Source organism: Trachinotus anak, unplaced genomic scaffold (assembly GCF_046630095.1).
Source record: "Trachinotus anak isolate AG129_WGS33_773 ecotype Australia unplaced genomic scaffold, CSIRO_AGI_Tana_v1 ptg000028l, whole genome shotgun sequence".
Classification (NCBI taxonomy): Eukaryota; Metazoa; Chordata; class Actinopteri; order Carangiformes; family Carangidae; genus Trachinotus; species Trachinotus anak.
The window spans coordinates 13405793-13432500 of NW_027273879.1; the positions used below are offsets into that span (position 1 = coordinate 13405793).

At 40.8% G+C, this 26708-nt stretch overlaps 1 protein-coding gene across 1 annotated transcript in view; it reads left to right on the forward strand.

Annotated features, from left to right (window-relative positions):
* Positions 1–151: 151 nt before the first annotated feature.
* mmp17a (matrix metallopeptidase 17a) overlaps positions 152–26708 on the forward strand; it is a 79312-nt gene continuing 52755 nt past the window's right edge. The window contains exon 1 of the mRNA XM_071466316.1: positions 152–1212. Coding sequence (XP_071322417.1) covers positions 1078–1212 — 135 coding nt within the window. The 5' untranslated portion in view covers positions 152–1077. The remainder of the gene's footprint in view (positions 1213–26708) is intronic.

Consider the following 26708-nt stretch of genomic DNA (forward strand, 5'->3'; position numbering starts at 1 on the left):
ATATATATATATATATATATATATATATATAAAAGACTGCTGGCCATAATCCTATAGGTCAAATGAGTTATTTTGCATTTGTTCCTTCATTTGTTTTTCTTTACATTATGTTTGTGGACAAGATCAAGGAAATGTAACCTTTATAGATGCCTTGGCCATATGTAAAAACATAAAATGGGGGTGAAACAGTCAGGAAGAGTCTTCCTTAAGCTCTCTAAAATTCCTGGATCAAAGTATACCCACAACAAGTACAACAAATCATTTTCGGCTGTCTGATTAATCTACGGTTTGTTTAATTCGGTTGACATTTTAAATGGTTAAATTCAATGTAATTTTACTAATTAATTAATTTAGTCAGTTAGTAAACAAATGTCAAAAGTGGCCTCAAGTCCATCACAGATGATCACAATCTGAACGTTTATAGTGAGAACAAACAGTAAAGAAAAACAAATATATTTAATATTAGTAGCAACAATATTCATATTCAATAGTCATATTCATATAAATCCTTTAAGCACACAGTAACTTGAATAATGATCACTTCATTTATCATGCTTGGAAGCTTTATCCGTGATATTACATTGTACACGTAGAGACCTGAGCCCTGAAAGGTTGTGTTATATTGCGTCTGGGTGATTTACCTGTAACTGTTTTAGTCCAGCAGAGAGACTTTTATTTTGGGAATACTGTCCGGAAGTCGAAGAGGCTATAGTGGTGGGCTTGTGGTGGCTCTCAGTCAGTGCTCGGGACGCGGCCGCAGACAGAGCAGCTCGCTCCTTGCTCCAGGGATTTTACCTCAGCTGGACTTGATCTAAGACAAGACCGCGCAGTTTATCTCAGACCACGAACACTTAGGTCGAAGTTGCAAGTGTAGTTTTGCGAGAGACAAACTGCCCTGATGGTCTTAAGTCTTTTCCCCAGCACCAGGTTTAATGTGTTTTATGTGTTTGCGCTCAACAGTGAGGTAGACTTACTCGGGCACAATTTAACAGGAGCGTCGGCGTGGGATTGATCCCGTGGATGCGGCTGCTGGGGTCGGTGTCTGAGCCCTGCAGGATCAGCCTGTCGTAGGGCATCATGGTTTCTCTGGTCCTTCACAAGTGGATGAGGAATATTTCTCCGGAGATGCTGCTGTTGGTGCCGATATTGTGGTTTTTACCAGTGACCGGAGCGGCTCCTTCTCTGACTACCGAGCAGCTGGACATGGGGGTGGTAAGTTTTTTTTTACGCACTTATGGGAAAAGGGGCCAGGAAGTTTTTCTTCCTGCAAACACCAGTAAGTATATATTTTTTTTGTCTGTCACACCCTAGCATACCGTGGGGCAGTGGGAGGGGGGGTTGGTGGTGGCAGGTTTTCTCTCCTGTCCTACTTGGGCTACTCTTGAACGTCCAGGAAAGGGCAAGTGCAGTCTTCTCCAAATACTTGCTCTGAATGTTAACACCGCTCTGCAGTCCGGTGCATGAGGCACAGCGGCACAGCACAGTGCATGACGCCAAATAAAACTGTGCATGGGTGCTTGTTCTTGTCTCATTCAAAAAAAGAAAATAATAATAATTGTAATAACAATGATAAAGTGACCTGTAATTTAAAAAAAAAAAAAAAAAATTGCATGTGAGGGGATTTCCATTGGCATCATATCGACCTCTTCCACAGTGTGCTGACATAGTACATATCCTGTGGAAATAAGGCGACTGGAGCTCAGTGAGGAAGACTAAATCCACAAGGCTTCATAGGTTATTTTGTCAATCATGCCTCTGAGAGACCAAGTTAAGAAGAACTGATGTCTTTTACATAGAGGATCATGTAGTCTTTGCTTGAGCAGCGAATTCATTAAACAAAAATGTATTAAATCTGCCAACTTCACCGTCTAAAGGATATAAACAAATCAATTTGTACTGTCACTGCTTATGAAACAACAACCCTTACTGATGATGTATCAGATCACCCCCAAAACATCTCCTTAAGAGGGATTAAAAAAAAAAAAAAAAGTCTTTCATTTTTATGTGTATGTTTTGCATGAGTAATGAAGCAAGCCTTTTGAGACCCAGGCAGACTGTAAAGTGGTCAGCGGCCGTACATCATCACCATCACCACACACCCACAGCATCTATGTCAAGCAGTCAGGACTGAGGTAAAAGGAGCAAGGCACAGAAACCAAGAGCTGTTAATGAACAGACATATGTATATTCTTTCCATTTATCCCGATAGGTGAATAATAGATTGCGAATGGTGTACATAAATATGAGAGAAAGTTTTGTTTCTTGGCCTGTAAGAGCTAATTATCATCTTCAGAATTTCAACCCCATTAAAGCTGCATTTCCGTCCAGACTCGCTCCTCGGGGGCAACATCCGTTTTTGTTTTGCTGCTCGTCCGAACTTCTGTCTCTCTGACTTCATTTCTTGCAGCGCTCAAACGCTTCTTTCATAAGCCTGCACACAGGGATTAAGTTTTTCTTGAAGACTAGAACGAGAGTGCTAAAATGGATCAGTTTCTGTTTCTTTATATGTTCTTAGCTTCAGGTTTGTCTTCCACCTTGAACTGCTGTGTCTGCCTTTTTTTTCCTTGTGTCTCACTATGTTCTGACACATCTTACACACCAAACACTTTGATTGTGAGCTTGTATGGGCCATCATTTTTCATCTAAGGCAGCGTGTGGGCGAGACAAAGAGAGTTTGAACTTCAACAAAGTATGTAGGCTACCTAAATTTGTACAGTTGCATAACCAAGAAGTCATTCTTAGAACAAAACAACACACACAATAAGTCCACTAAACCTAGATTATCTATGTTTTTCTATCAGTGTGAAATACCCGGACTTGATGCTGAGGTGGATGTCAACAACCCTGACATCAGGGCATGATCTGTTGCATCTTAGCTCTGGATCTATTTTTTCTGGTTTTCCAAAAGGTCAGTTGGGCTGCATCTAACTGGGTTTTCATCAGGACCTGTACACACTTCTTCCTCATTGTGTAGCTTTGGCCTCAAACAACCAAATCTCCAAACAGGCCATTACATTAACAGAATAGCTTTTCCAACCTTGGACTTTAGTTTCTTGTCTTGTTTTACTTTCTGTTCGTAATATAAAACTATGCTGCCACCTCTGAGCGCTAACCATATGTATATATATATTTAGACACTGAGCTCATCATTTTCAGTCTATGGGGATACTGGATTTCTCTTGTGTATCTGTCGGGTTACTTATCTTTTTCTCTTTGCATTTCAAACGGACAAGGTCCATGAGCACAGTAGGAAAAGCAAATCTGGAAGGTTGAGGATTATCATCAAGTCTGTAAGGGATCATTGAGACCAAAAAAAAAGAGAAAGAAATAAAATACTTTCAGCTTGTCTGTCTGTGGTCGGTCCGACTTCTTACGGACAGTTAGCGGCATGTGTCAGTCTGTCGGACCCTGATCAGCTAATGTTTATTACTGGGTATTGTTATCTTTCTTTTTTAATTGTAGATTTCACAGTTATGAAAGCACATAAAAGCATTTCAGCTGACACATCATCCAGAGTAAGATAATGTATTTTACTGGAGATACTTTCGTACAGTAACTCTAGGTCAAACTTTTTCTTTTCCTTTCTGGAGATTTAGGTGAACTCTGACACTACAAACACAGCGGTAGCACCAGATGAAAAGCTGCTGTAAGAACAGCAATTTTCTTCCATTTCCCATGACAGAGAAAATAATACTCAAGGTGGAAGCTTTTCTGTATTTATAGATAGATCTGTATGATACACACAGTCCAAAGTGGTCCTGCAGCCTCCGTGCAGCTGAGGGCCATTACTCTTGTCGTGATGCCTTGCCCCACTTCGTGTGGCCAGTAAATGCAAAGCAGCACTGCCAGCCCAGTGATGAATACACATCTGAAAATGTCCACATTTGTTCTATAGCCAAATGTGTCTATTGTGGGTCACATAGTTTATAGAGTGAAAGTTACCATTTTCTGTGTTTTTTCTAAGTAAACCCTCTCAAACAACAGTCATTTCACACTGGATGGTAAAAATATAAACATTACTTTGACTTCTTCACGTAAAGATATCTGTATAATCTGCTAAAAGCCCCTGTGTGTTGGATTTGACAATCTTTGTACCAATGCAAAGAAAAATGTTTGATCTTTAGATCTACAGTATGTTTAAAAGATAGTTTCCAGTTTGATATCTGTGTATCCAAACCAAAATCTCTACTTTTAGTATCAAACACCCACAATCTGCAGGCTTGTGTAGTGGCTGGATTGTGTTTGTAGTTTCCTTCTCGCACAGCTTTGGTGACGAGTTTTCACTGTGGGGACAAAAAATAAAAACATAGTATGAAACCATTCATACTTCAAAACTTAAGAAAGCGTCATCGTAGTTTGTCCACTTCTCTGCTGTCCCCTTGGTGTGTTCAGTCTGTTCCTCACTATTAGCGTTTCACCAGAATATTGCTTTACACACTGCGCCTTTCAAATCTGGAGGAAGGATGCGACGTGGACCACTGGCCGTCGATGAGGCTGTGTAGATAGAAGAATTCCCTTGCACCCCAGTGTATCTCCCAACGTGTCCACACACTTTGAAAAATGGAGCATCTGAAAAGCAACTTGCTGTGAAAGCAAAATGTTGGAACTTCCTGTGCCTAGAAACCACAAAGACATGAAAGTGCCTTTCAAGTTTATCATTTTGTACCAGTCACCCAGCTTGACCAGTTCTTACGAGGAAGCATGTGGAATGATCTTTGTGCTGTGCCCCACAGGTCCAGGACAGGTCTCACTTTTCCGCTTTTTTTGTTGGGCGCCAAGAAATACAGACTCTTTCGTCTTTCCTCAAGAGAAGGCACAGAAAGGATTTCTCTTTGTAGAAGCTCCTGAAGCTTGAGGGAATGGGTGTCCTCCCGCTCCTCCCTCCTGCTCTTCAGAGGCCACATGTGACTCCGTCGCTCTGGAGATCAAGGGGGAGCGGGGCAGATAGCAAAAGTTAAGTTCATATTTGTAACTATTCCAATGAAATATCTGATCATAGTCTATGCTAAAAAGCCCTGATAGAAGGGAAAGCATGAACAAAGCAGGGCTCACTGCAGTGCCTCTTTGGAAGAGGATGTACCTAATAAAGGGGGACAATGAAATTTAGACACCCCACTGTTTGCATTTAATTGAGAGACCAAGAGTTTTCTTTTTTAATTCATTGTACCAGCAGCGATTCCTGTGTCTGATCACTGATAGCAGAGACAATTTATCTAGACAGTGAAATCTAAGTACAGCTCCTAGTTCATCATGCAAGGCAGAAAGACAGTATCAGTGCAGACAGCTCCGATGATGATTAGTTGCCCAATGACTGATTTCCTGTCCCCGGGGAGTCAGAGGACACACTGAGAGGATCATTCTGCGCCACTGGAAAGGCTGTAAGGTACAGATAGGATCAGATGATTGTTCTTTCTCCACAGTGGATATATGTATGTGTGTGTGTGTGTGTGTGTGTGCATGCATGTATGTGTGAGTGTTTGCTAGCCTGAGTCTGATCATAACTGCCATCCACTCAAAGCTTGAAACACAAAAAGAAAAGAAAAAACACAACCACAAAACAATCTTCCGATCTCTATCATTGCTCCTATAGAGAACCATTACCCCTCATAGCTGCGACCCTCCATCACTTGGCATTTAGTTGAGATTGTGAATCTTATATATGGCACACGTCTTCATAACAACCACAGCTGAACCGAACCACACACTCGAGCACAGATCAGAAGTATTCATTTTATAGCTTTGCTGCTCTCTGGCTTGATATACCACTGCATAGTGCAATTTCAGCACTTGAGGGAACTGAGTCATAACGACTAAAATCTAATATGCCCTGTGTTTTCTGCTCATCATATTATGTTCCTTGTGAGGAGTATTTTCTCCACTGAAACAGAACTGCCAAGTTTCCCAAAGGAGCTGCTCACCTGAACAATCAGGACTTCCCCTTTTGATAAGTGAGAGGGAGCTGACCAGTTTAGCAGCTGATAAATTACTGAAATTACTGTATACTCAGCCACCTGTGGAGCTGTATTCATTGAAGAAACGCAACCATTACACATTTGAGTAATGATCCTAAAACATTAAGTGTGCGCGCCTGGAAGGACAACTGCACCCCACCAGTGCCTTTCTCAATTTCATTTTGCTGCTTAATTTCTTCAATGGGAACACCATCTGGCATCAATTTCACTGGAGTGGTATGGGGCTTCCCTTTGGCTGCTCCCATGCTTTCACCACTCACAGAACACCCCACCCCACCCCACCCCACCCCCCCACCTCCCACTAGATGTCAAGAATGATAACTTCTTATCAGGTCTTGAAATTGCACAAATGGGTGACAAGAAAAACAAACATGGGTCATTTCAGCCCAGTAGTCTGAAGAAAAACCCAAACTTCCTCAAACTGCTGTGCCTGAAGTAATTTTTTTATGTCAACAAATTATTGTTCCACATTTACGTGACCTGATGACTCTGAAACAACCTACCGAGTGACTGACTGACTGTGGAGCCTGTTGAATAAAAACCTTGTGGAATATGATAGAAAGCCTGAAGAAATGGACACAAGTCATTTGATCAACCACAGCATGAAAACAGCAAGTACAACAAGCTGTCTGTTTAAAAGTTTATCTGGAATTAGAAAAACGTTACAAACCTAGAGGTGTTTTCTCAAGTTAGACGGCAAATTTTTGTAATCGGTGATGTAATTTGCTCGTGATAAACACAGCAAATAAGGGAAGTTTTAATTATTTCTGAAATTTCAAAGAGGCCCTGGCGCTCGGGGGAAATATCTTCTGCCTCTTCTTTCTCTAACGTAGCCATTGTTAGGACACTGCCAAGTTCAAACTGAGCCGTTCAAAAATGTGCTTGAGTACGGTGCTCAAGTAAATGTACTTCGTTACTGTCCACATCTGTGAATACCCATAACACGTTCAGTAATTAGGTCAATAATTTAAGTGCAGCTTGTGTTCTTAAGAGAATCATAACAATGACTCAAAGAGCATCCAGCACCAAAATAAAATCCTATTTTCAAACATACTCATGCAAGAACATCCACTCATGCTTTGGCTTGAAACCCATTTGTTTTGTTCAAGTACCATTAATCATCTCAACAAGGGTTCAGGAGCTTTTAGTGTGGATTGCAAGTTGGAAAATGTTCATTTTAATAATTCAGTGTTTGATCTGAAAAATGTAATTGTGAAATAATTCATTGTCCAAGCCATGTTTCTCATTCAACCAGTCTGGCTGCCACCATTACCACTGAACTCAGCAGTACAGTGTTTGCCTGAAATGTATGTACATTTCACCAGCATTATATTCAGCCCCTTCAGCCTCTCTTCTTCTGTTCCCTTCCTGCACTTCTCGTAGGAGGCTTTCCTTCTACCACACATCATGGTTCTTCTGATTACACCCTGCAGGCGAGGGATAGAGGGGGCTCAAAGAGAAAACAAGCAGTGACAGTCAAAGGAAAGCACGATGGAAGGTTTGCTGCAGTGCAATAGCTAAGGGTCAAGAAAAATAACATATGGTGAATGAAGAGGATTCTTTCACAAACACTGGTTGTTAGCAGTATTTAGGTAGGTGATGAGGCATGCAGGAATGTTCAACCACACCAGAAAAACACTGTGATGCTCATTTCCATGTAAATCTGTTATTGCGCTCTCAGCCTGGATCATTAGGATACTTTTAGCACCCCTGTCCCACTTCCATCAAGCAGTGTGACCTTCTGCCTGTAGAAATGCATCATGGGACTCAAATTCAGGGCAACAAGATTATTTCAGGAACAATGTCACGTGTGAGAGGACTTGAATGTTGGAGTGCATTTCTCTGCAGAGATTGACAGAAAACGAATGTTCAGAACGCAATATAAAGCACATTTAGCTTTTCAGGAAGAGGGAAACCAGTCATTCAATCGGCTTCATATCCAATCTGTCACCTCAGCCTTGTTAAGCCTAAAAATTCTCCCGAGACTTGCAAGTTTTTGGAGAAGGCTGAGGAGTTTATGATTTCCTCAGAAACCAATCCAACAAGGGTCTCAAGAGCCCTGACACCTCATTGGGCGCCACTGTAGCATGGCGGCGCGGGACTGATGTGTGGCAGCTGTAAGATTTCTGCATGACTTTTTCAGACAATGACAACACTTTGGTTTCCAGTTTGACAGCATGAAGCCAGAACTTGATTGACTGCAGGTGATTCTCATGGTGACACGAGTACAACAGAATGTAACAGTAAAATAAATTGTACAAGACTTTTGACCACATACACTCAGCATAAATTTGAAGCAGTTTGAGACAGATTTTTTTTTTCTTAGTAAACAACAGGAGCCAGGTTAATAAAGGATGCGTACACATACACCTTGCAGACATCATATCACTCACATAAACTGACATAAAGGGCAGAGCATGTGCAGAGAATCTATCTACATGTATGATACAGGAAGGTGGAATGGAGTCTGTGTGTGTGTGAATACACACATAGAGATCATAAAGTTCACATTAAGCTTATTCTTAGAACTGATGTGTTACTTGCTGTGTTACATCATCCCCCTGTGTTCAGGTGCTCCTCCTTTTATCCTCTGCGGTACAACACAAAACTCTATTTTGATTTGACTGCTAGAAAGTAAATCATCACCTTTCTGACATTTGATGGTGTCTTCTGAGATACAGTATTGCCACCACAGAACTGACGGATTCATGACACCACGGGCCCTATTTCAAGCAAGGCAATGAGCACAGAAATGGTAGGTGTTTGGCACATGAGCTGTGTGGGCACCTTCAAGCACACCTGCTATTTCAGCTCGCGTACGTGCAGCAGTGCAAAGTGCAAGAAGACTGTAGTAAGAAGGAAGAAAAAAAATGTATGATAATTATCTGTTTGCATCAGTCCACAGCTTGCATGTGATTTAGAGTAAGTGGTTGTGCGTACCGCACCGCACTTTACTCTGGTATGACACACAAATCAGAGGCTGTAGATTTATCAACACACCTGTCCTTCTTCATTCATATGGCTGCAGCAAGAAGAGTCTCTAACAGTACAAAGCTGCTGTGGACTATAGATACTGAGGGATGTACTATTCATTCACATTTGAAGCATTATACCGTTATTCCAGCACATTTGCTGTGAGTATGTAGTTTGCTCGTGTAGACAAAGTCAGAAATTGGCAGTGGATTGACTCTGCCTCAGAAACAGATGTGAGTGTGAGACATATATTCTCAGTCCAATGTCTAAGACACTTTTTCCACCGAAACCCACGACTCGTTTTACACTGCCTCATTTGAATCAACCTCCCACCTGTATGCACCCCTCCTTCCACCTATGCTGCATGGGCTGTGTTCGGCACAAACGGCCAAAGCCAATTTCAAGGTCAGGAAAATAAACTGTCGGAGTGCAGCTCATGCTGGGTCATTGCACCATCATGAAAATAGGGCCTTATGGGTGTTTTCCCACAGCCAGACAGTATATAGAGATTGCTGCTGTAGTGCTGATTGAAACCTTAGCCAATGCAGTTCTTCGAAAATACATTTCATTGAGAGACCAGAGGAGCAGATAGAGGTATTTTATATGTGAACTGCTGCTTGAAGGCATGCACGTCCATCCATGGCAAACTGTGTGAGGGGAATCCGGCATGTACATGTTTCACAATGATTGAGATTTATAAAACAGAACCTTGCATATGCATGGCTTTATAAATCTGACAAAAATAATGTGTTTGCATACAGAGTTTTGGGACAACCAAATGTCAGATTAGGTGAGTGTATTAGACCAAACTGTTTCCTAAGCAGCATATGAACCTCCCAGTCTCCCATTGGCTCTTAGTGGTTTCAGGATTTACTGTAACTGCGGGTTAGAAGCCCGTTGGCTCACTCTCAGGCTCCCCATGTAGAAAACCCCCAAATTAACTCTGTGTGATCATCCTATTTTAACCGAGGCATCCCGTCCCCCTCTAGTCATATACCAGATCAAGGTTTTGGTTTCCAATGCTATTCAAAGGACTGACCAGATCTTGTAATTACGGTGGTTTCTGGATTTTTGCTGCTGTTAAAATAATCCAGAGCTCCGCCAACTGAACTGAAGGAAACCCCAAAGCAACAACAGAACTCCTCTGAAGTTTGTCTTCTGAAACTGGCAGAATTGTAATAAATGCAGTGTGTTTGCATTCGTGCAAGGATAAAGAAGAAGGCTGTTGCTTCTCCGGAGCAAGACACATACTGATTTTCATCTCTGACATTGGCACAGGGGTGATGAGGAGTGCTTGCTTTTAGTTTATTTCACATCACCCCGAAGGACAGTTTGTGCAAAAGAAGTGGAGAAAAAGGAAAAGACAAACTGCAGGAGCGTTTGATGTGTGCTTTGGAATTAACTTTCAGCATTGTATGCTTTCAAAATGAGGACACATTTGTCTGTGCGCCTGAGTAAAATAAAGAAAGAGGTAGAGAGACAGGCACAGAGGCAAACTGCACAACTGGGAGACATTGAGTGTTTGGCCAACGTCTGTGAGTAGAGTGCTTATAGAATTATAATAAAAAGCCTGGACGCAATAAGCATTAAGGCATAAAAATTAGACAGTGTTACAGAGAGCACAGTCATTTTATCCCACAGAATAATACACAGCCACATTAATTTGGAGAGTGACTGTTACGTTCAAGATTGTATCTTGAGGTCCCTATTAGCTCAGCAATTATTCATTGGCTAATTAGGTATCTGCAGTGTTTTCTTCTCTCTCCAGTCCATGGGAGACAAACAAAAAGAGTTATTTCTCACTGTGTCTCTCCCTAAATGACAATTAAACTAATTACATATCCCCCACAAAAGATCAAGCAGTTTAGTGATCAGAGTGTAAACTGGAGTAAAGTAGAAATTACATCCGAGTTCGAGATCATGAGTGTGGCAGGCCGCCAACATATTGCATAAGTACAATAGAATTCTGTTTGACCTTGATCAATTACTGACAATTTGATGATTACATCAGTATATAACACTAGAAGTGATCTCACTGAGGTCAGGCTTGTGCCCTTACTCTAAATAGACGTCTACCATAACAGGATGCGCATAAATTAATTTTCAAAAGGAAAAGAAAAACTGAACAGACAACTGAATAGACCCAAAGAGAGAGGGACCCCCCCCCCCCACACACACACACACTTTATCTTGCATCAGAAAAAACACATTTTTTCGTCTGCAATGACACCGGGGCAGCTGGGAGCCATTGGGGTATTAGACGTATTGACACACACACCTGCTGCAATACAAACACACCCTACTCTACACGTTTAGTTGGAATATAATTTGGACCCTCGCAGTGTAAGAACGGAGAAGCAGTCCTCTCATTTTAAACAATATAGATTCTTTTTGTGATTATTTCATTGTTAAAAAAAAATAAAACAAAAAAACCAAAACTTAAATCTGTCATTTTAATTTAATACACCATGATATAATCAGGTTTTTGGGGGAGGGGCAGGGGATCTAACAAAGTTATTAAATGATTGTAATGAATGTAATATTAATAAGTCACAGCCATTCTGCTCCTTGATCCTATTTAGTTTAACAAAGTTTAATTAACTGGTCCTGATAAGAGTGCTGTTGGTCTTCCAAAGACTTTATTCTTTATTGTCCTGACTGACAAAAACATTACTCTGTGCGAAGGGGTTATGAGAATGGTCTGACTCAGCTTGCAATAAAAACTTTCAAAACAAATTAACAATTTATTATTTATTTTGTCGTCATTTTATATTGTTAGACACAACTTACTCAGAGTGGATGAGTTTTTGACTGAATTTAAGGCAACTCCAGAACGACGTCTGCAGCCGTTTGTTTCTGGCTGAGTCTGAGCTGTCTTTTTTAAAATGTACAAATTGTAGAGGGGAAAGAAACTTGATAAGAGCCATAAAGTATGTAAACTGGGTCATGGGAAGATCAAATATTTTCAGCAATACAACATTCACATTACAATTTTCCACCTAGAGCTGGAGCTGGAGCTGCAGCAAAGCCTACAGCAAGTGTCAAAACAGCACACATCTTTTTTTTTTTTTTTTATCTTGTTGAATATTCAACAATATGCTGACTTTCTCACGAAACCACAACCTGCAAGATTTCCTTGCTGTGCATGGAAATTAAAACTTCAGTAACCTTTTGTTGTTGAGTTTGCAACACCGTACATTGAATTCAGATCTTAAGATACTTTAGTTCAGTGTATTTTCACATGGATTTAAAAGATCTGTGAGCAGTTAAGAGAGCCTTTGAGTGTGTATTGATTTTACTTTTTTAACACGCTGACATTTTTTAAACTTGTAGGAGCAAAACAAATCCTCAGATGTGACATCTTGTTTGTAACCCACGGCTGCCCAGACACTCACAGTCATTAATACAGGCACAGAACTGCAGCTAGACTCAGAGTAAATAATAAGCAGTGGCCTGTTGAGTTCTGTGTCCAGCCTGAGCAGCGAGTGTCTGCAGTGAGCCAGGACAAAAAGGTGCAGGCTGAAGTTAGATTCAGTCTGAAGGAGCATTATCTGTTGGTTTTGATTTTATAGATTTGACATTTTTTTCATATTGATTAGCCCATGTGTTGATTGTGATGGTTTGTTTTTGCATTTTGCTCTGTGAAGGCAGGATAACACAGCTGCTGTATATATGATCATGCTGACTGCAGATGCCTACAAGTAATGTCGCTATATTTTATTTGAACACAATATACATCACTTCATAAATGGATGATTTAAACCTTTGATGCATAAAGAGATGTGTCTCTCATGCTTCGCTGCTGCGTTGTATGATCCACAGGTTCAGTATCTTGTCTAGTTTTCACTCGCGAGAAGCGGTTGTCAGCAAACGTCAATGTCTGGACTTTATATGAATATGACACAGACATGGGAAAACATTTTTTTTTTTTTTTTACCATTTTAACAACTTAAAGGAATTACGAGACAATTTACACTCCATGTTTGCGATATAGTCATTTACTACATCCCACGTGGAACAAGTCACAATACATCGAGTATATTCGACATATTGCCCACCCCCTACTGCAGAGTAAAAGTTATTTTCATCATCAATTGAATTAATTTATTTTACATTCAATTAAATTATTAATTATTTATTCTGTATATGTCACAACACAGTCAGTCAGACTTATTTAGTCTGACCAAATAAATTCTGTTTTAATGATCCAAGAGAGAGAGAAGCTGCAAATGATTTCCTCAGAGAGGCTGAAACCTAGAAATGTTGGACATTTTTAATGATAAATTACTTGAAATAAGTGACAGATTTTTTGGGTTTTTTTTTTTTTAAAAGTCGATTCCTTTCACATCAGACAACTAGTTACTTTATCGACCAATCATTTCAAAGACAACATTATGCACTCTGTGTTTCTGAGTATGCTAGAAGCACTTGTCCTTATCAAAGTGGAGCTGCTGAAGTGGATTCCACTTTTTAATGCATTTGTAATGCAATGTAAAATTCGAATGAAGGTGCATCTTTTATCACTCTGCAGAAGCGACCAGATAGTCTTTATAACTGTGCCTGCTTAATGCTGCTCTATTGTTTGAAGTACTGCTGAGGTAAACAGAAACCCCGTCGCTCCACAAACTTACTTATATGCGTCTTAGAGTTCTGTGTTTCTCGCCACTCCTATCACATAGTTTTATCAGATTGTGGCAGCATGATAAAAAAAAAAACGTAATATTCGTCATATTCAAGGACTGTGTGGCTTCCTCTCTCCTTTATCTGGCTCCCCCTGTGAAACATCTTACTCTTTACTTTTTCTTATCCTCTTTACTATTGTCAAGCAGATTTGACTAGAGAAGGAATTCCTGCCTAAGGTGATGATATCTATTCTGTTTGTTTCTATGCAGACAGTACATGCTTGTGTACTTTTGCACAAGTGGAAGTTATCAGCAGGGGCGTCCGCACAAGATCACTGATTGCCAATAAGTGCCAATACAATATGCATAACTCGTGTAAGTAATGCAGTTTATAATAATGCTTGATTATTTTGTGCAATTTCTAGTTACCTTTTTACCACTGGACTATGCACTATGACAAATACTGTGATTTTCAATGCCATAAGTACATTTTAAAGGGTGTGTTTGGTGTGTTGGTAACAAATGAACAGCTTTAACACCTCCTTTTTGCTTTTTTTCCCCTCTTCATCCCTCTTTTCCCACCTATTTCTCCGTATCTCACCAACTGACCCGAGTCACCATGATTGGCTCAGTATCATCACATGACCAGTGCCATAAAGGCTAAAAAAAAGCTCTGCAGGTTAAAATAGAAACACACTGTCAAATTAATTAATTCTCAGTAATTTATAGGTTACACATCTTGGTATGGACAGGACGGCGGCTAAGTTCGAATCCGGAGCACGGTCTGCCTGTTGGTGGCCTCTGGTGTGTCGTATCCTCCATGTCAGTTTTCTTTTTCTGTCCTGTGTGCACATATTTACAAGAAAGTATTTTAACTATGCATTTCTAGTGCTGTTATACCCTCTATGGACATGGTAAAAAAAACAACAGTTATTGAACTCAAGTCATTTTTTCCCAGACCACCACATTGTCATGAGTATAACATGAGCCCTGCTTGGATTTCTCTCCTACTGCTGCCTACAGTTGTCCTGGTTTACAGTCTCCCAGCACTGCAGCTGGGCCTGTAAAGCATCTTCTTACCACATAGCCTGATCACAGCTTTATCCACAGGACGTGAGTTAAAAACACACACGCGCAGCCCCATCCCCCTGACATCCAGCATGGAGAATGATATGCATTAGGAATGAAGACAAAGAAGAGTAACAGACAGGCCATGAAAATGAATTGATCCATGTACTCACACACACGTGGACACGCTGAGTGTCTCAGCGTGGAGTTGTGGCTTTTTCGCAGCACCCCGTTTCATTCACAGGCCGCAAGTATTGCTACAGTTTCAACTTTGACCTCATTTCCAAGAAACAGCCGTGTCAAATTTCAAACCGTAGCAAACTCCCTCTGCACCTCATTTTGTCCAATTCAGCTCTCCACGTTTCAGCCTTGAGGTTCGACTTTGTTGTGGTATGAACTCACCTCCGCAGGTTTCAGGGTCTGGCTGTGGACGAATCAGCTGATCCACAGCGGGCCTGTCGTTTCTGTGCAGGAGTTTTATTGCTGTAGGTCCAGTACAGTTCCTCTCTACTTCTCTTCTGTAATGAAACAGCACATGTACAGACAGCTCGTGTTTCTGCAGGTGCAGTGCGCACACACACACACACACACACACGCAGGCAGCAACATCCAACCTCCTTTTCCCTTCTGGTACTACTCCTCTTTTCCCAGATAATCCTTCAGTGTCACAATAACTGCTCATCACCAAGTAGTGTGTGTTGTACTTTTCACAGCCGGGGGCTATGGGGGTTTCTAAATAAAATCCTGACTTCTTTGTTGTTCTTTGTTTGATGACCCTTTTTTCCCTTCCTTGGGGGTGTGTGGGGGGGTGGAAGGTGAAACTGCTTGTGTGTGAAAACGAAGGAGTAACTAAAGTTTGAAGCCTTGTAGGGATGAGAAGTTTGTTTGACAGGTAAGGAGGTGTTTTGCTCTTGCTGTCAGACACAGCAACACATGTGAGGCATCACATAGACAGAAAGGATACACACGTACAAAATGTAAGGCTGCCTTCACGCTGACATTATTATGAGTGTAGCCTAAAACAGACTTCAGGCAAAATTCAGACACACACACACACAAATTCAGCACGAGTGTTGTGCCACTCCAGGTAGATTACTTTTTGGCATGTGCCATCGAGCATTGTACCATTTCTACTGTTTACCAGACAAGCATTTGGGTGGATCAGCAAATACTTGCATGGTATCAATCCAGAAACAAAACATGGCCACCAAAATCCAACATGGGAACAAGATCTGGATAGTGTGTGTGCGGCTGTGTGTTTCAGACCAGTTGCCACCAGTTCTCAGTGGGTTGTCATGGACTGGCCTCATAGCCAAACCCTTGGGCATATAAATGTCATACAAGATCCATAAATACACTCATATATATATATTCCTACAGCTTGTTTGAACTTGGAGCTGACGGATATACCATCTGTCATAACTACACATGAATGCAATATGAGCCAGTAAACATATAAGCAAAACTGTGTGGAAAGGAATGACATTTGTCTTAATTCTCTGGATTTATTTTGACTGTCGCACATGCAACTTTGTGGAGGCTAGAACTGACTCACAAATTCACCCTCTTGGATGCAAACCTAAACGTTAGAGATCATTCTTGACAGATGTTGACATAGGTGACAGTTCAGAAGATCCATCATACAATCAAGCATCTGTATGTGTGTGTACTTGTGTTTATATGCATGGCTGCATGTGTGTGACTTTGCATATTTCGACTTTATTGTGGCATATGGGATGAATGCCACAGCGGGGACACCGGGCAGGCGTTATTCAATCCTTGTGTTTGTGCACTTTGGATGGGTGCCATGCCACATTACCGCCCACAGAGAGGGGAACTTCAAAGGAGGTTTGGGGGCTTTTTCCCTGAGTGGAGCCACTGAATCTTCTGCCTGTTAAAATAAACTCCAGTTACAGGGGCATGTCCTAATTGGCTCCAAAAGCCATCAGTTTGTTTATCTTTAAACCTAGGCTGACTTATTTTTACTGTGTGCACGCTGTCTGAATCCCCTCTGGAACTAACATGAAATATACTAGTTGGTTGATAATTTTGTCTGACGTTCCTGAGCAATCCACAACGCTCTGTCAGCTGTGGAAAGACTGACACCTTTGTGGTATTAGTGTCTTTTTTTTTTTTTCTTCACTTCAATTTCTACAAAATGTTGCATTACAATACATAGAGTGTAGAATTTTTGCACGTAACCTGCAAACGTATTGATTTGACTATGTTGACTGCACTTAAATAACCTCACAGGAAAACATATCCTCTGCTAAAAGGGGCTCTTTTCCATCTCTGCCTTCAAAACAAACACAGCTGTAATAACGTTAAGGAGGGGTAAGGGAGGCACGCAGCAGCGTCCTTTTCGGAAGCAGCAGTAGTAATGCAGTAATGCACTGCACACTAAAGCACTGCCTCATGGAAACACGTTACGACTCTTGGCTTGCAGTGGGAAGGACTTTATGGCAGGGTTATAAAGTTGTTGTTTACAGCACACATTAGGCATTTTTACCTACGATCAACACATTAAATGTAATGCATGGTGGTTCATGTGCTGGACTGGTAATGTTGGTATTGCTGCTACATGGTACAGCCTGGCCACACATCTGTTTCTCCTTGGCGCATTTCTCTAAGGGTGTCCTCGCAAGGAAAATGACAAGGTCAGTTATTTCAGCAAGTGCTCCAATACAACATCGATTTATGGTCATGTGACGTAAATATTATTGGAGAAAGGAAGGAAATCAGGAGATGTTATTATAGAGCAACAAAGTCGACGTTAGGAGGGAGGGTGGATGGATGGGTCAACAAAACATCAGGAGACTTCTGTATGATTTCCATTCCCTACTGTTCCCATCTATCTATCTATCTATCTGTCTGTCTACCTGTCTATCGTTATAATCCAAACCATGGTCAGAAAATGCTTTCATGTGTCCGTATAAAGGAGTGTTACAAACAATATATTTTGTTATTTGAATATGTTGTTTCGCCTCATAATAAAAAAAAAAAAAAAAAAGTCACAACTTGCAATGTCTCGTGCTAAAATCCCACATATTTAACCTGAACAGCTTGTGGTGACCTCAGATGATTTACCCCTTCTGTTGGCGTCACAAACCAGAGGAAGGTGGATGTAATCTCCTGCAGCTGGCAGGCTGTTCGCTGGTGTGGCTCAGGTGGCAGGTCGAGGCGTTCTTGAGGAAGATGCTTAACTCCAAATTGCTTCCCGAGAGCAGGTTCGCGCATTGCATCGCTGCTCGGGCCGCCATCAGTGTGTGACTGCGTGTGATTGTATGGAAGGTGCTGTGAAGTATTTTATCCTGCTCAGCTAGAAAAAGACTCTGTACTGTAAGTGCCATGTATTGATCATTTACAGTGATACTGACAGCTTACAGTATCTGACTTGCCACCCCTCTGACCACGAGATGGAAGCTGAGTTTAAAACCGACACGGCGGTCTGTGTAACCACAAGGTCACTCTGCCCCACGCTCACAGCCTTAGTCATTACCACCTTAGTCACTAACACAGTGCATATGTGTTACACTGGTGTCTTTGTCAGTTACCTTTCAGTGCTGCTGCCTTTCAGATCAATTCGCTCTATTACCAGCTGTCCATCAATCCCTCCATCCTTCTTTCACTACTCCATATTTAACAGGATTGAACAAATGGCAGACTCCATTAACCAAGCATGTGTAGGTCACTTAGAGTTGAAGATCTAGGAGAGAGAGGTAGCAATTTTAAATCTCTCCCTCCTTCTCTCTCTCTCTCTCTCTCTCTCTCTCTCTCTCTCTCTCTCTCTCTCTCTCTCTCTCTCTCACTCACTCTCACTCTCTCTCTGTTTCTCTCCTCAACAGACAGGAGTAGTTTCTCAGCTCTCTGTAGAACCAGCTGTCTCTAAGCCAGGGATTAAATGATTCACTTACCAGCCGCATTTTAATCCTCGCTGTCATACTCTCGCTCCCTCTCTCTCACACACACACTCACACATATATGCACACTAAGTTGCTTCACGTGGGTCCACTAAATTGAATTATATTTGAATTATATCGGAGAGTTGGATATATGTAATTAAATATTGGCATTCGGCTGTGAGTGGAAACTGGGTGTTAAAGCGAGCACATCCAGCAGAACGTATCCTTACGACAAATCAGCCATGTGTTCCATTATAAGCACATTAGGTGGAAGTACTTGTCTAATGAGGTGATTGAGTGTTTCAGCAGGCTGGGGTGTGTGCCATCTGCTTGCAGCGCTGTGGCTTTAAATCCAACAGATGAATATTATTACATGTCACTCCTTGGCTGTCGTTACCCCCTAAAGCCCACTGAGTGTGAAGTAGCGCGGTGTGTTTTCATTGTGCAGGTCATTTATCAAGGAATAACACCAAACATTTGCTGGTTCCAGCTTCTCAAATGTGTGGATTTACTGCTTTCCTCCGTTTTATATCGGTGTAAATTTTATATCTTTGGCTGTTGGGCAGACAGAACAAGCAATTTAGAGAAACAAAACTAAATGCTGGGAAAGCGTGATATTTTCCAGAGTAACATAATGATTGAGCTCAATAATTCAAATAATTACTTGCAGCCCTGAAGCCATGTGAAGAAAATGGCCTTTTTACATAGATATGGCATCTTTAATTGAGACTCTTTGCCATTGTCATCTGACTAAATAGTTTCTTGGTGAAGGAGGATAAACATTGAAACACTGACTCACAGTGCAGTTCTGGTGCCAACCTTGGCATCCAGTGTTTGGTGCTCCTGCTTATTCATTGTTTCCCTCTGTGTTTGTTTTAACTCAGTGCCATGCGCCTCTTACTCATTCAGTAAGAGCTTTTGAATGTACCAGCTTGCGTGGCTCTGGATTTTCGCTGCTGTCCCAAGGATATTATGTGACTAAACTCAGCATTCAAGATTTCATGTGGTCTTCGGGGCATCTTCTTCAGGATGCCACAGAAAGCAGCAGCCAGCTCTGCTGCACCACAGAGCTGTTTACCCTCACTTCCCTTGTATGCTACTCATAGCACTGCGTGTCAAGTCTGTGGGCGAAGCCTGCAGATGATATAAACCTGCTGGCCTTACAGATGTGAGGGTACTCTCAAAAACAAGACAAAAAACCCCAAAAAACTAACAGCACAATGCACTTAAAACACTTGAAATTGAAGATTGACTTCTGAGAAAACCTTTCCATGAATGTGTTGGACTTCTTGTTTCTGGACAGCAACGCTTACAGCTCTTTCTTATAGGAGGAAAGCCAGTTCACCACCTCCGTTAATGGTCGTGTGCCTCATGATAACCTGCACTTGCACCAAGGACGTGGACAGCATGTACATGTTACTCACAAAAGCAAAGAGGCTAAATGGCCTCTCAGCTGAGGATCTGCACGACAACTGAGCCAAGAAATAAGCTAGAAAGTGCACAGCTGACCCTTCTCACCCAGGAAGCCATCTGTTTCCGAGGGCTCCGTCAGGAAAATGATACTGTTCTCTCTCAGCCGGCAATATCTACAACATCAACAGCTCCTTATCCAGTTTGGTCACTTAGCTCAGCAAGCCAATTAAGATGAAATGAAGTCATATCGACTGTCATGTCAAGATTAAATTCTAATAATTGCAAAAGAATGGAGCTTGTGGACCTTTATGAATTGCTTATTTGGAGCATTATCTGGTTACAAACCTTCAAAATGTGACGAGGGTGTGTTCAAAAATCATATTGATATTTAGTTTCATATTATTTTATCAATAATTGATACAGTATGGCCCTAGTTAAGAAAAGTTATTTTTTTTTGTTCAGTGGTACAACAGCTGGTCAACACACACACACACACACACACACACACACACACACACACACACACACGTTGGTCATGACACTCATTGCATTCCCTAGCCCCTTAACTATCACAAATAATAAATGCCTAACCCTAACCTAAACCGAATTCTAACTTTAAACATCAAACAACCCTTTGAAGTTGACAGGACCAACCAAAACGTCCTCACAACGATGGTTCCAAACCAAAATGTGTCCAAACAACCATGGAAAGACACGTACACACACATATACGAAGATTATTGCATCCCTCCTCTGTTTTCCATTTTACCGGAAAGCACGGGTAGTGCACATTCCCTCTGCAGTGTTAGTGATAATTTGCTCTCTGGTGTGCACTTGTAAAGGCACATAAGAGCTCATATGTATCATCCCTGATGCCTACATTTTCTTTCGATAATGGCTGCAATGTATCAGATTCGGACAGTGAGTGCACTGTGGCTACTGGAAGCATATGAGCCCGTGTATGTGTCCTCAGCTTACAATCCGTTTCCTCTGCACATTCTCCCCGGTGTAATATTCGCTTCATAGGTGTGAGCACACTTAGTGAAGGTAAGTCCAAGCCTACTCTTTTCTGGTGCTCCAGTAAACACATTATCAGTTTCTCTATGTAAATTCAGAAAGTAATAGGTTGATAGTGTTGCAGTCCGCCTACATGAGAGATGATGTTTTATTTATTTAGTTAGTTATTTTATGAAGTTTTGTCCTTATGCACATTTTTGTAGTCGCAGAATAACAATAGTCATCATTCATTTACATAAAACACAAAGACAAAATTTAAAATAATAACCCTGAACCCCTGTTATGAGCAAAATCTGCACTTCATCTGAAATTCTGACAGTATGCTGAACACTTTGCAGACAGCCTCTGTAAACAGCTCAGTAAGCCAAATAGTAGCTGCAGATGATAGAATCATGTTGATAGCAACAAACGTGGACACTGAATTTGGCAGAAATAGACAAAAACCAGACCGCTGCCCCTGCAACAGGATGACTCCTTTGTGAAAATAAATAAATAAATAAAAACTCAGAGATAGCGATCATATCATCTAAAGTTTGGATCCCAAAAAATTAAAAAGCTGCAGATAAGAACAAACCATGGTATGAAATCCTCACACGGTTCATGCTGCGTCAGCTGGAAACTGCACAAAGAAATGAGCTGATGAATCAAACAATGGTTTGATTTAAAACTTTATGTATATGTCTCACAGCCAAGAGAGGACGGGAGCAGGTCAGCACCTTAGAAATGGATGAGACATGGATGGTGCGAATTTGAAGAGGTTGCATCGAGGGGTGTGAACTCCAGTTGCCCCCTGGATTGAATTTATCGCAACACAACAGCTAGACTACAAAATGATGCAGTAGGCAGTTAAAACAGTTGCAAGAAAAAATTCAAATTACGAAGCCTCAGAGCAGAATTTTACTTTCCCACTTGTTCTGTATTTTACATGCCCCTTTTTGAAACGATTTTATTACTTTTACACTCGCATTGAAAGATGAGTACTGTTGATGAAGCAGCCATTGAAGGAAACTTGTTCTTTCATAATACAAACTAGCTTTTAAAAAAAACTTTGGCATCACCGCACAAAGCGCAGCGTGATTCATACATGCTGAAAGCAGTGTAGTCATGAGGATCCTTGTATGTTGTTCTTGCCTTTGAACAATGAAAAATAAAATCATGTTGATGAATAATGCTTGAACACACCAAACTGACGCCAGTGTCTCAGTCTTGGGAAACCTTAGAGAGCAGGTTGCTGAGCTGTGTCAGCATGCCTCCTTCATGAAGCCTGAATCTGGACCTTAGCTGATTTACATCTTAGAGCGGAAAGTCAAAAATGTCCAGTCTGTGTTAAAACTTGCAATTGTGTGATTATTATCATCCACGTTATGAATGGGTTTGGTATTTATGTATGATGAAGATGATGCCAGGGTTCAAATCCTTTTCTAAATGAATGTCTGACATTGCAGTCCATTATCCATTTCCATGATCCAGTTCCTCCATTGTGTTTGTCCCATTCAAAGTTAGAAGTGGTTTCCCCTCAATCTGTAGCCCACAGGCTGGGTCATTTCTTTGTATTCCTTTTTTTCCTTCTGTTCCCTATCAAATGGTTTCTTATTTCATTCTATCTACTCTACGATACCACACTCCTGCACATCAAGGTCCTCACCTCGGTTCTTTTATTTCTGGAATGCTTTTGAAAAAGGTCTTTCATTGAGAAAGAACTAAACTACAATCTAAGATGTAGAGGCCATGACTTTTCAAGAGCTGTACCTTATTATAAAATGAATGGGCATGCACTTTCATCTGCTGCACCGGGTGTATGCACAAAACTGAGGATTCACATGAATTTCTAAAATCCCATGCAGGTTTTTTTTTGTTTTTTTTTTGGTAACACTTTCCTAAAAATGAAAGTAAGAGGAATTTAAGAGAAAGTTTGGGGCATCAGAATCATTTTCGTGCCAAATGTTTGTTCTTCCTGACATATATGGAGAAATGAAAGGCTGTAGAACTCAAAATGAAAACATACAGTAGTGCAACTTTGTAAACATCATCTAAAATGTTTTGATACTGTGAAAAACTTTAGTCTAAAATACTGCATTCAGATGGAGAACCACTCCGTTGTCATCAGTAATCAAATTGTTCTTTAAAAAACGTTTCTTGTTCTATTTTAATCTGATACATCAGTCATGCACCTTCCTAAAATGTGCCTGTGAGATATCAAAAGAGAGACTTGCTATTTTTCAGCACAGAAATGATGGAAAGGTGCAAAAAGACAGATAATGTCTAGACAGGCATTAACACTCTTTGTTGCCTGCTCCAGTTTTTATGGAGGGCTTAATGTGTCTCCAAGGTAGCACTCACATCACCGCTTCAGATGTCAGAGACTGAAAATTTGCTGTTTATTTCAGCAAAATGTACATTTTGATGGGTGACATGGACTGCACGGTAGAACATATCCACTGATTTATGTGTCAGTGAAATTCATAGAAAGATTGAAAAGGTTTCAACAACACAAAGTAAATGGTTGAATTTATGTTTCTTTGAATACCGTAAATGCAAAATATCCAATGTGAACACTGCCTATGGCTGTTCAGGAGACGGGATTTTGTGTATTATGACATTTCCTGTTTGAATTAGATCTTTAAGTGAATCTATACATAAGTATATCTGCTTCGGATTGGTTCTGATAGCTGGTTTCATTTTGGCTCCAGTTATAAGATGTTAAAAAAAAAACCAAACAAACAGAATCATGACGCTCCATGGCCAACAAATCCCATATCAAATCTTTCATTCATGTTATCTCTTAGATAGTCTCTTTCTGACACAGCAGGCATCTGTAGAGGAAAATAAACTAATGACGTCTACAAACATGTTCTCACTCGGCACTCCTGAACCTTGCAAAGCATGGGTTACACTTCACCAGAGTCAAAGAAACAACTGTGCAGTTCCCTTCAATACATTTTATTTTGACATGATGGACGGTAGAAGGCTGCTCAACCTCAGCCAACCACTAGTGGTAGATTATAGTCTGTGTGCTGTGCAACAATGATTTGGCCTTCACGTGGCATGAAGTGCATTGTGCATGCAGATTTTCATATTTATAAAGTACAATAACATTTTACTTTTTACGTTTTTACTTCTGCAGCTGCAGCACAGCCCACCGATGAGGAGCAAATGCCATTTTAACCACACAGCAAGAGGAAAAATAGGACAGAACAGAGTTAATGAAGGTCAAAGCAGTGACTGAAGATGATGCACCATTTCACCACCATTAAATCTCTGTGCTTGAAGTATGATCCTGAGTGAGAAATTAAAACTTTTTTTTTTGAATGAGGAAGACAACCAAAAGATTTGACATTGGAATTGAAAGGAATCAGATTCAAGAAAATGCTATCAAACCCCTTCACTAGTTATCCACTGTCAAGTACACGTGTACCAAGCTGACAAAGGAATTCTTTCCTATATATATCGACTCAAATTCTTATTCATAATGGCTGCTAATAACTTACAAAATAAATTATAGCAGCCATTTGTTTCAAACCCATTTTTAAATGTTAAATGTTTCCATTCATGATTTCCTTATGGAGCATTCCTCATAACTACATGAATTTGTATCTACCGGGAAAAAATGTAAGGCTACAGTGATACTTCATAAATCTGAGATTTTGTTTCCCTCTCTCAGGCTCAGGTAGAAGTTAAAGGTCGCATTTAACTGCATGTCATCTTTTTTGGTTTGTAGACTTGAAAACGTTTGATATTGGCCGGAGTGAAGAAGAGGGAGCATGGTTGTGGTTACTGGGAAGGCAGTTGTGTCTGTGATCCTTCAGGAACTAGCTGGATTTAAAAAAAAAAAAAAAAAAAAAAAAAAAAAAGCAGGGGTCTTCTATTCGTATCTTCGTATCTTTCTCCATGTTTTCTCACACCTTTTGAAATATTGGCTGTTCAGTTCTGGAGCTTGCTGTATTCTCCTGGAGCCTTCTCTCTGAAGCAGATAAAACAGCATTGCTAATATTCCCATTGTGTCCGGCCCAAAGCAGAGAGTTCACTATCTTTTTTAACCTTATGTATATTGCCCAAGACAATGAATAAAGGGTGGGGTTTAAATCTTCTCTTGCTCTCTTTCACCTTCACACCTTTCCTCTTCCTTCTCATTGCTCACTCAGCTCAAGTCTTTTTGACATTGAGAGGCCCCCAGTGTGAGGACAGTGGACTCACATATGGATGAGGACAGCGCAGCTGGAAAGGGACAAGGGAAATGGAAAGTGATTGAAATAAAAGGAAATGCTGAATGTAAATAGTAGCTAAAGCGGCTGTAATTGATTTTTCTTTTAGCCCCACTGAGGCAGAGGAACTCCACAGGAAGCTCAACACGCAGCCACAATATCATCACTTTATAAAGTTGTGGTGAAAGTGTCAGCAAACCGTTGCCCATTTATACATCCAGCAGACAAAGACTTACATTAGCATTCATTTGAAGTCTTGGTTCCGGCAACAAGATGAATGTAAATCAGATATTTGCTCCTTCTGTTCAATGTTCCTTCTCTGGCTCCACCAACTCCTTTGAAAATATCTGGCACTTCATCTTAGGAGGTGATCTGGATCAGTATGATTAGCAGCTAGTTGCTAACATTGTTGTGTTTGTTTGTCTTTGTGAGCCAGAGTCGTAATGTGGAAATATTGATTACTGGAGCTTAACATTTTTGTTCTTCAAAAGAAAACTGGTGAATAACAGCAGAAACATTAACATCAATGCGAGTGTCCTAATAATGTTCGTCCAGCAGTTCAAAGATGTGAAGAGTTTCTGCAGCGCAGTCCCTCCAAGCGTCCTCACTGATTCTCTTTGTGCAGGGTCTCTATCCTCTCAAGTGCAAACACCATGAGATGAAGAGAGAAATGATGCGTCTCTCCCCAAGTTTCCATTTAACTTGTCCCTCTTACCCCCTCTGACATCATACTCGCTGGTGTGAATGTCGCTCACACACACACACACACTCAAATAGGCACATACGGTAGGAACATCTCGGATTAAGCATGACCCGGGGGTCAGCATATGCTGTTGGTGTAGCGTGCTTGTGTTTCAGTTTCTCACTCGTCACGCTGTATCGCACACTCTAAGCAGCTACGCGTGAGGCATCCGGGAGCCTTCAGGGAATCATCTTCATTTACATTTTAGACATTTATTGGTTTTCGTTGATTGAGATCAAAGATATTCTCAAATGTACATTTAGAACATAATAATAGGACAATCGAGAAAATGAATGACTATAGAGATGATTACGGAGCATAAAGTGAAGTATTGTAATTAATAAAAACACAGCCTGCACCACTGCCGTCCACTTAAAGACATGCGGGCCTTTGTGAATTGTCGACCTTTACTTTTCCTGCACTTGGCCATGGATTAAAATGACCTGCATTGTGAGCAGAGGAATGAGAGTAAAGAGAAATGGAGAGGAGGGAGTTGAAGTTCAAGTTCACACAATTTATTATCATCTGCATTGTAATTATAGAGGCACATATCAACCCAGAGAAAAGTCGATGCCTTGGCTACTCTCAAGGACAACATACAAGTTATCCAATGAGATTTTTTTTTTTTCGTTTTAGATTTAAAGACTGCAGAACAATTCAGTGGCTACAGAAAGTCTGTCTGACCCTGAATCACAGCAAACTAAATTGTAACCTAATATAGTGACATTATACATTAAGTAGTGCTTAAAAATATACAACATATAATAGATATGAATAGCACCGCTGTCTACTATTAC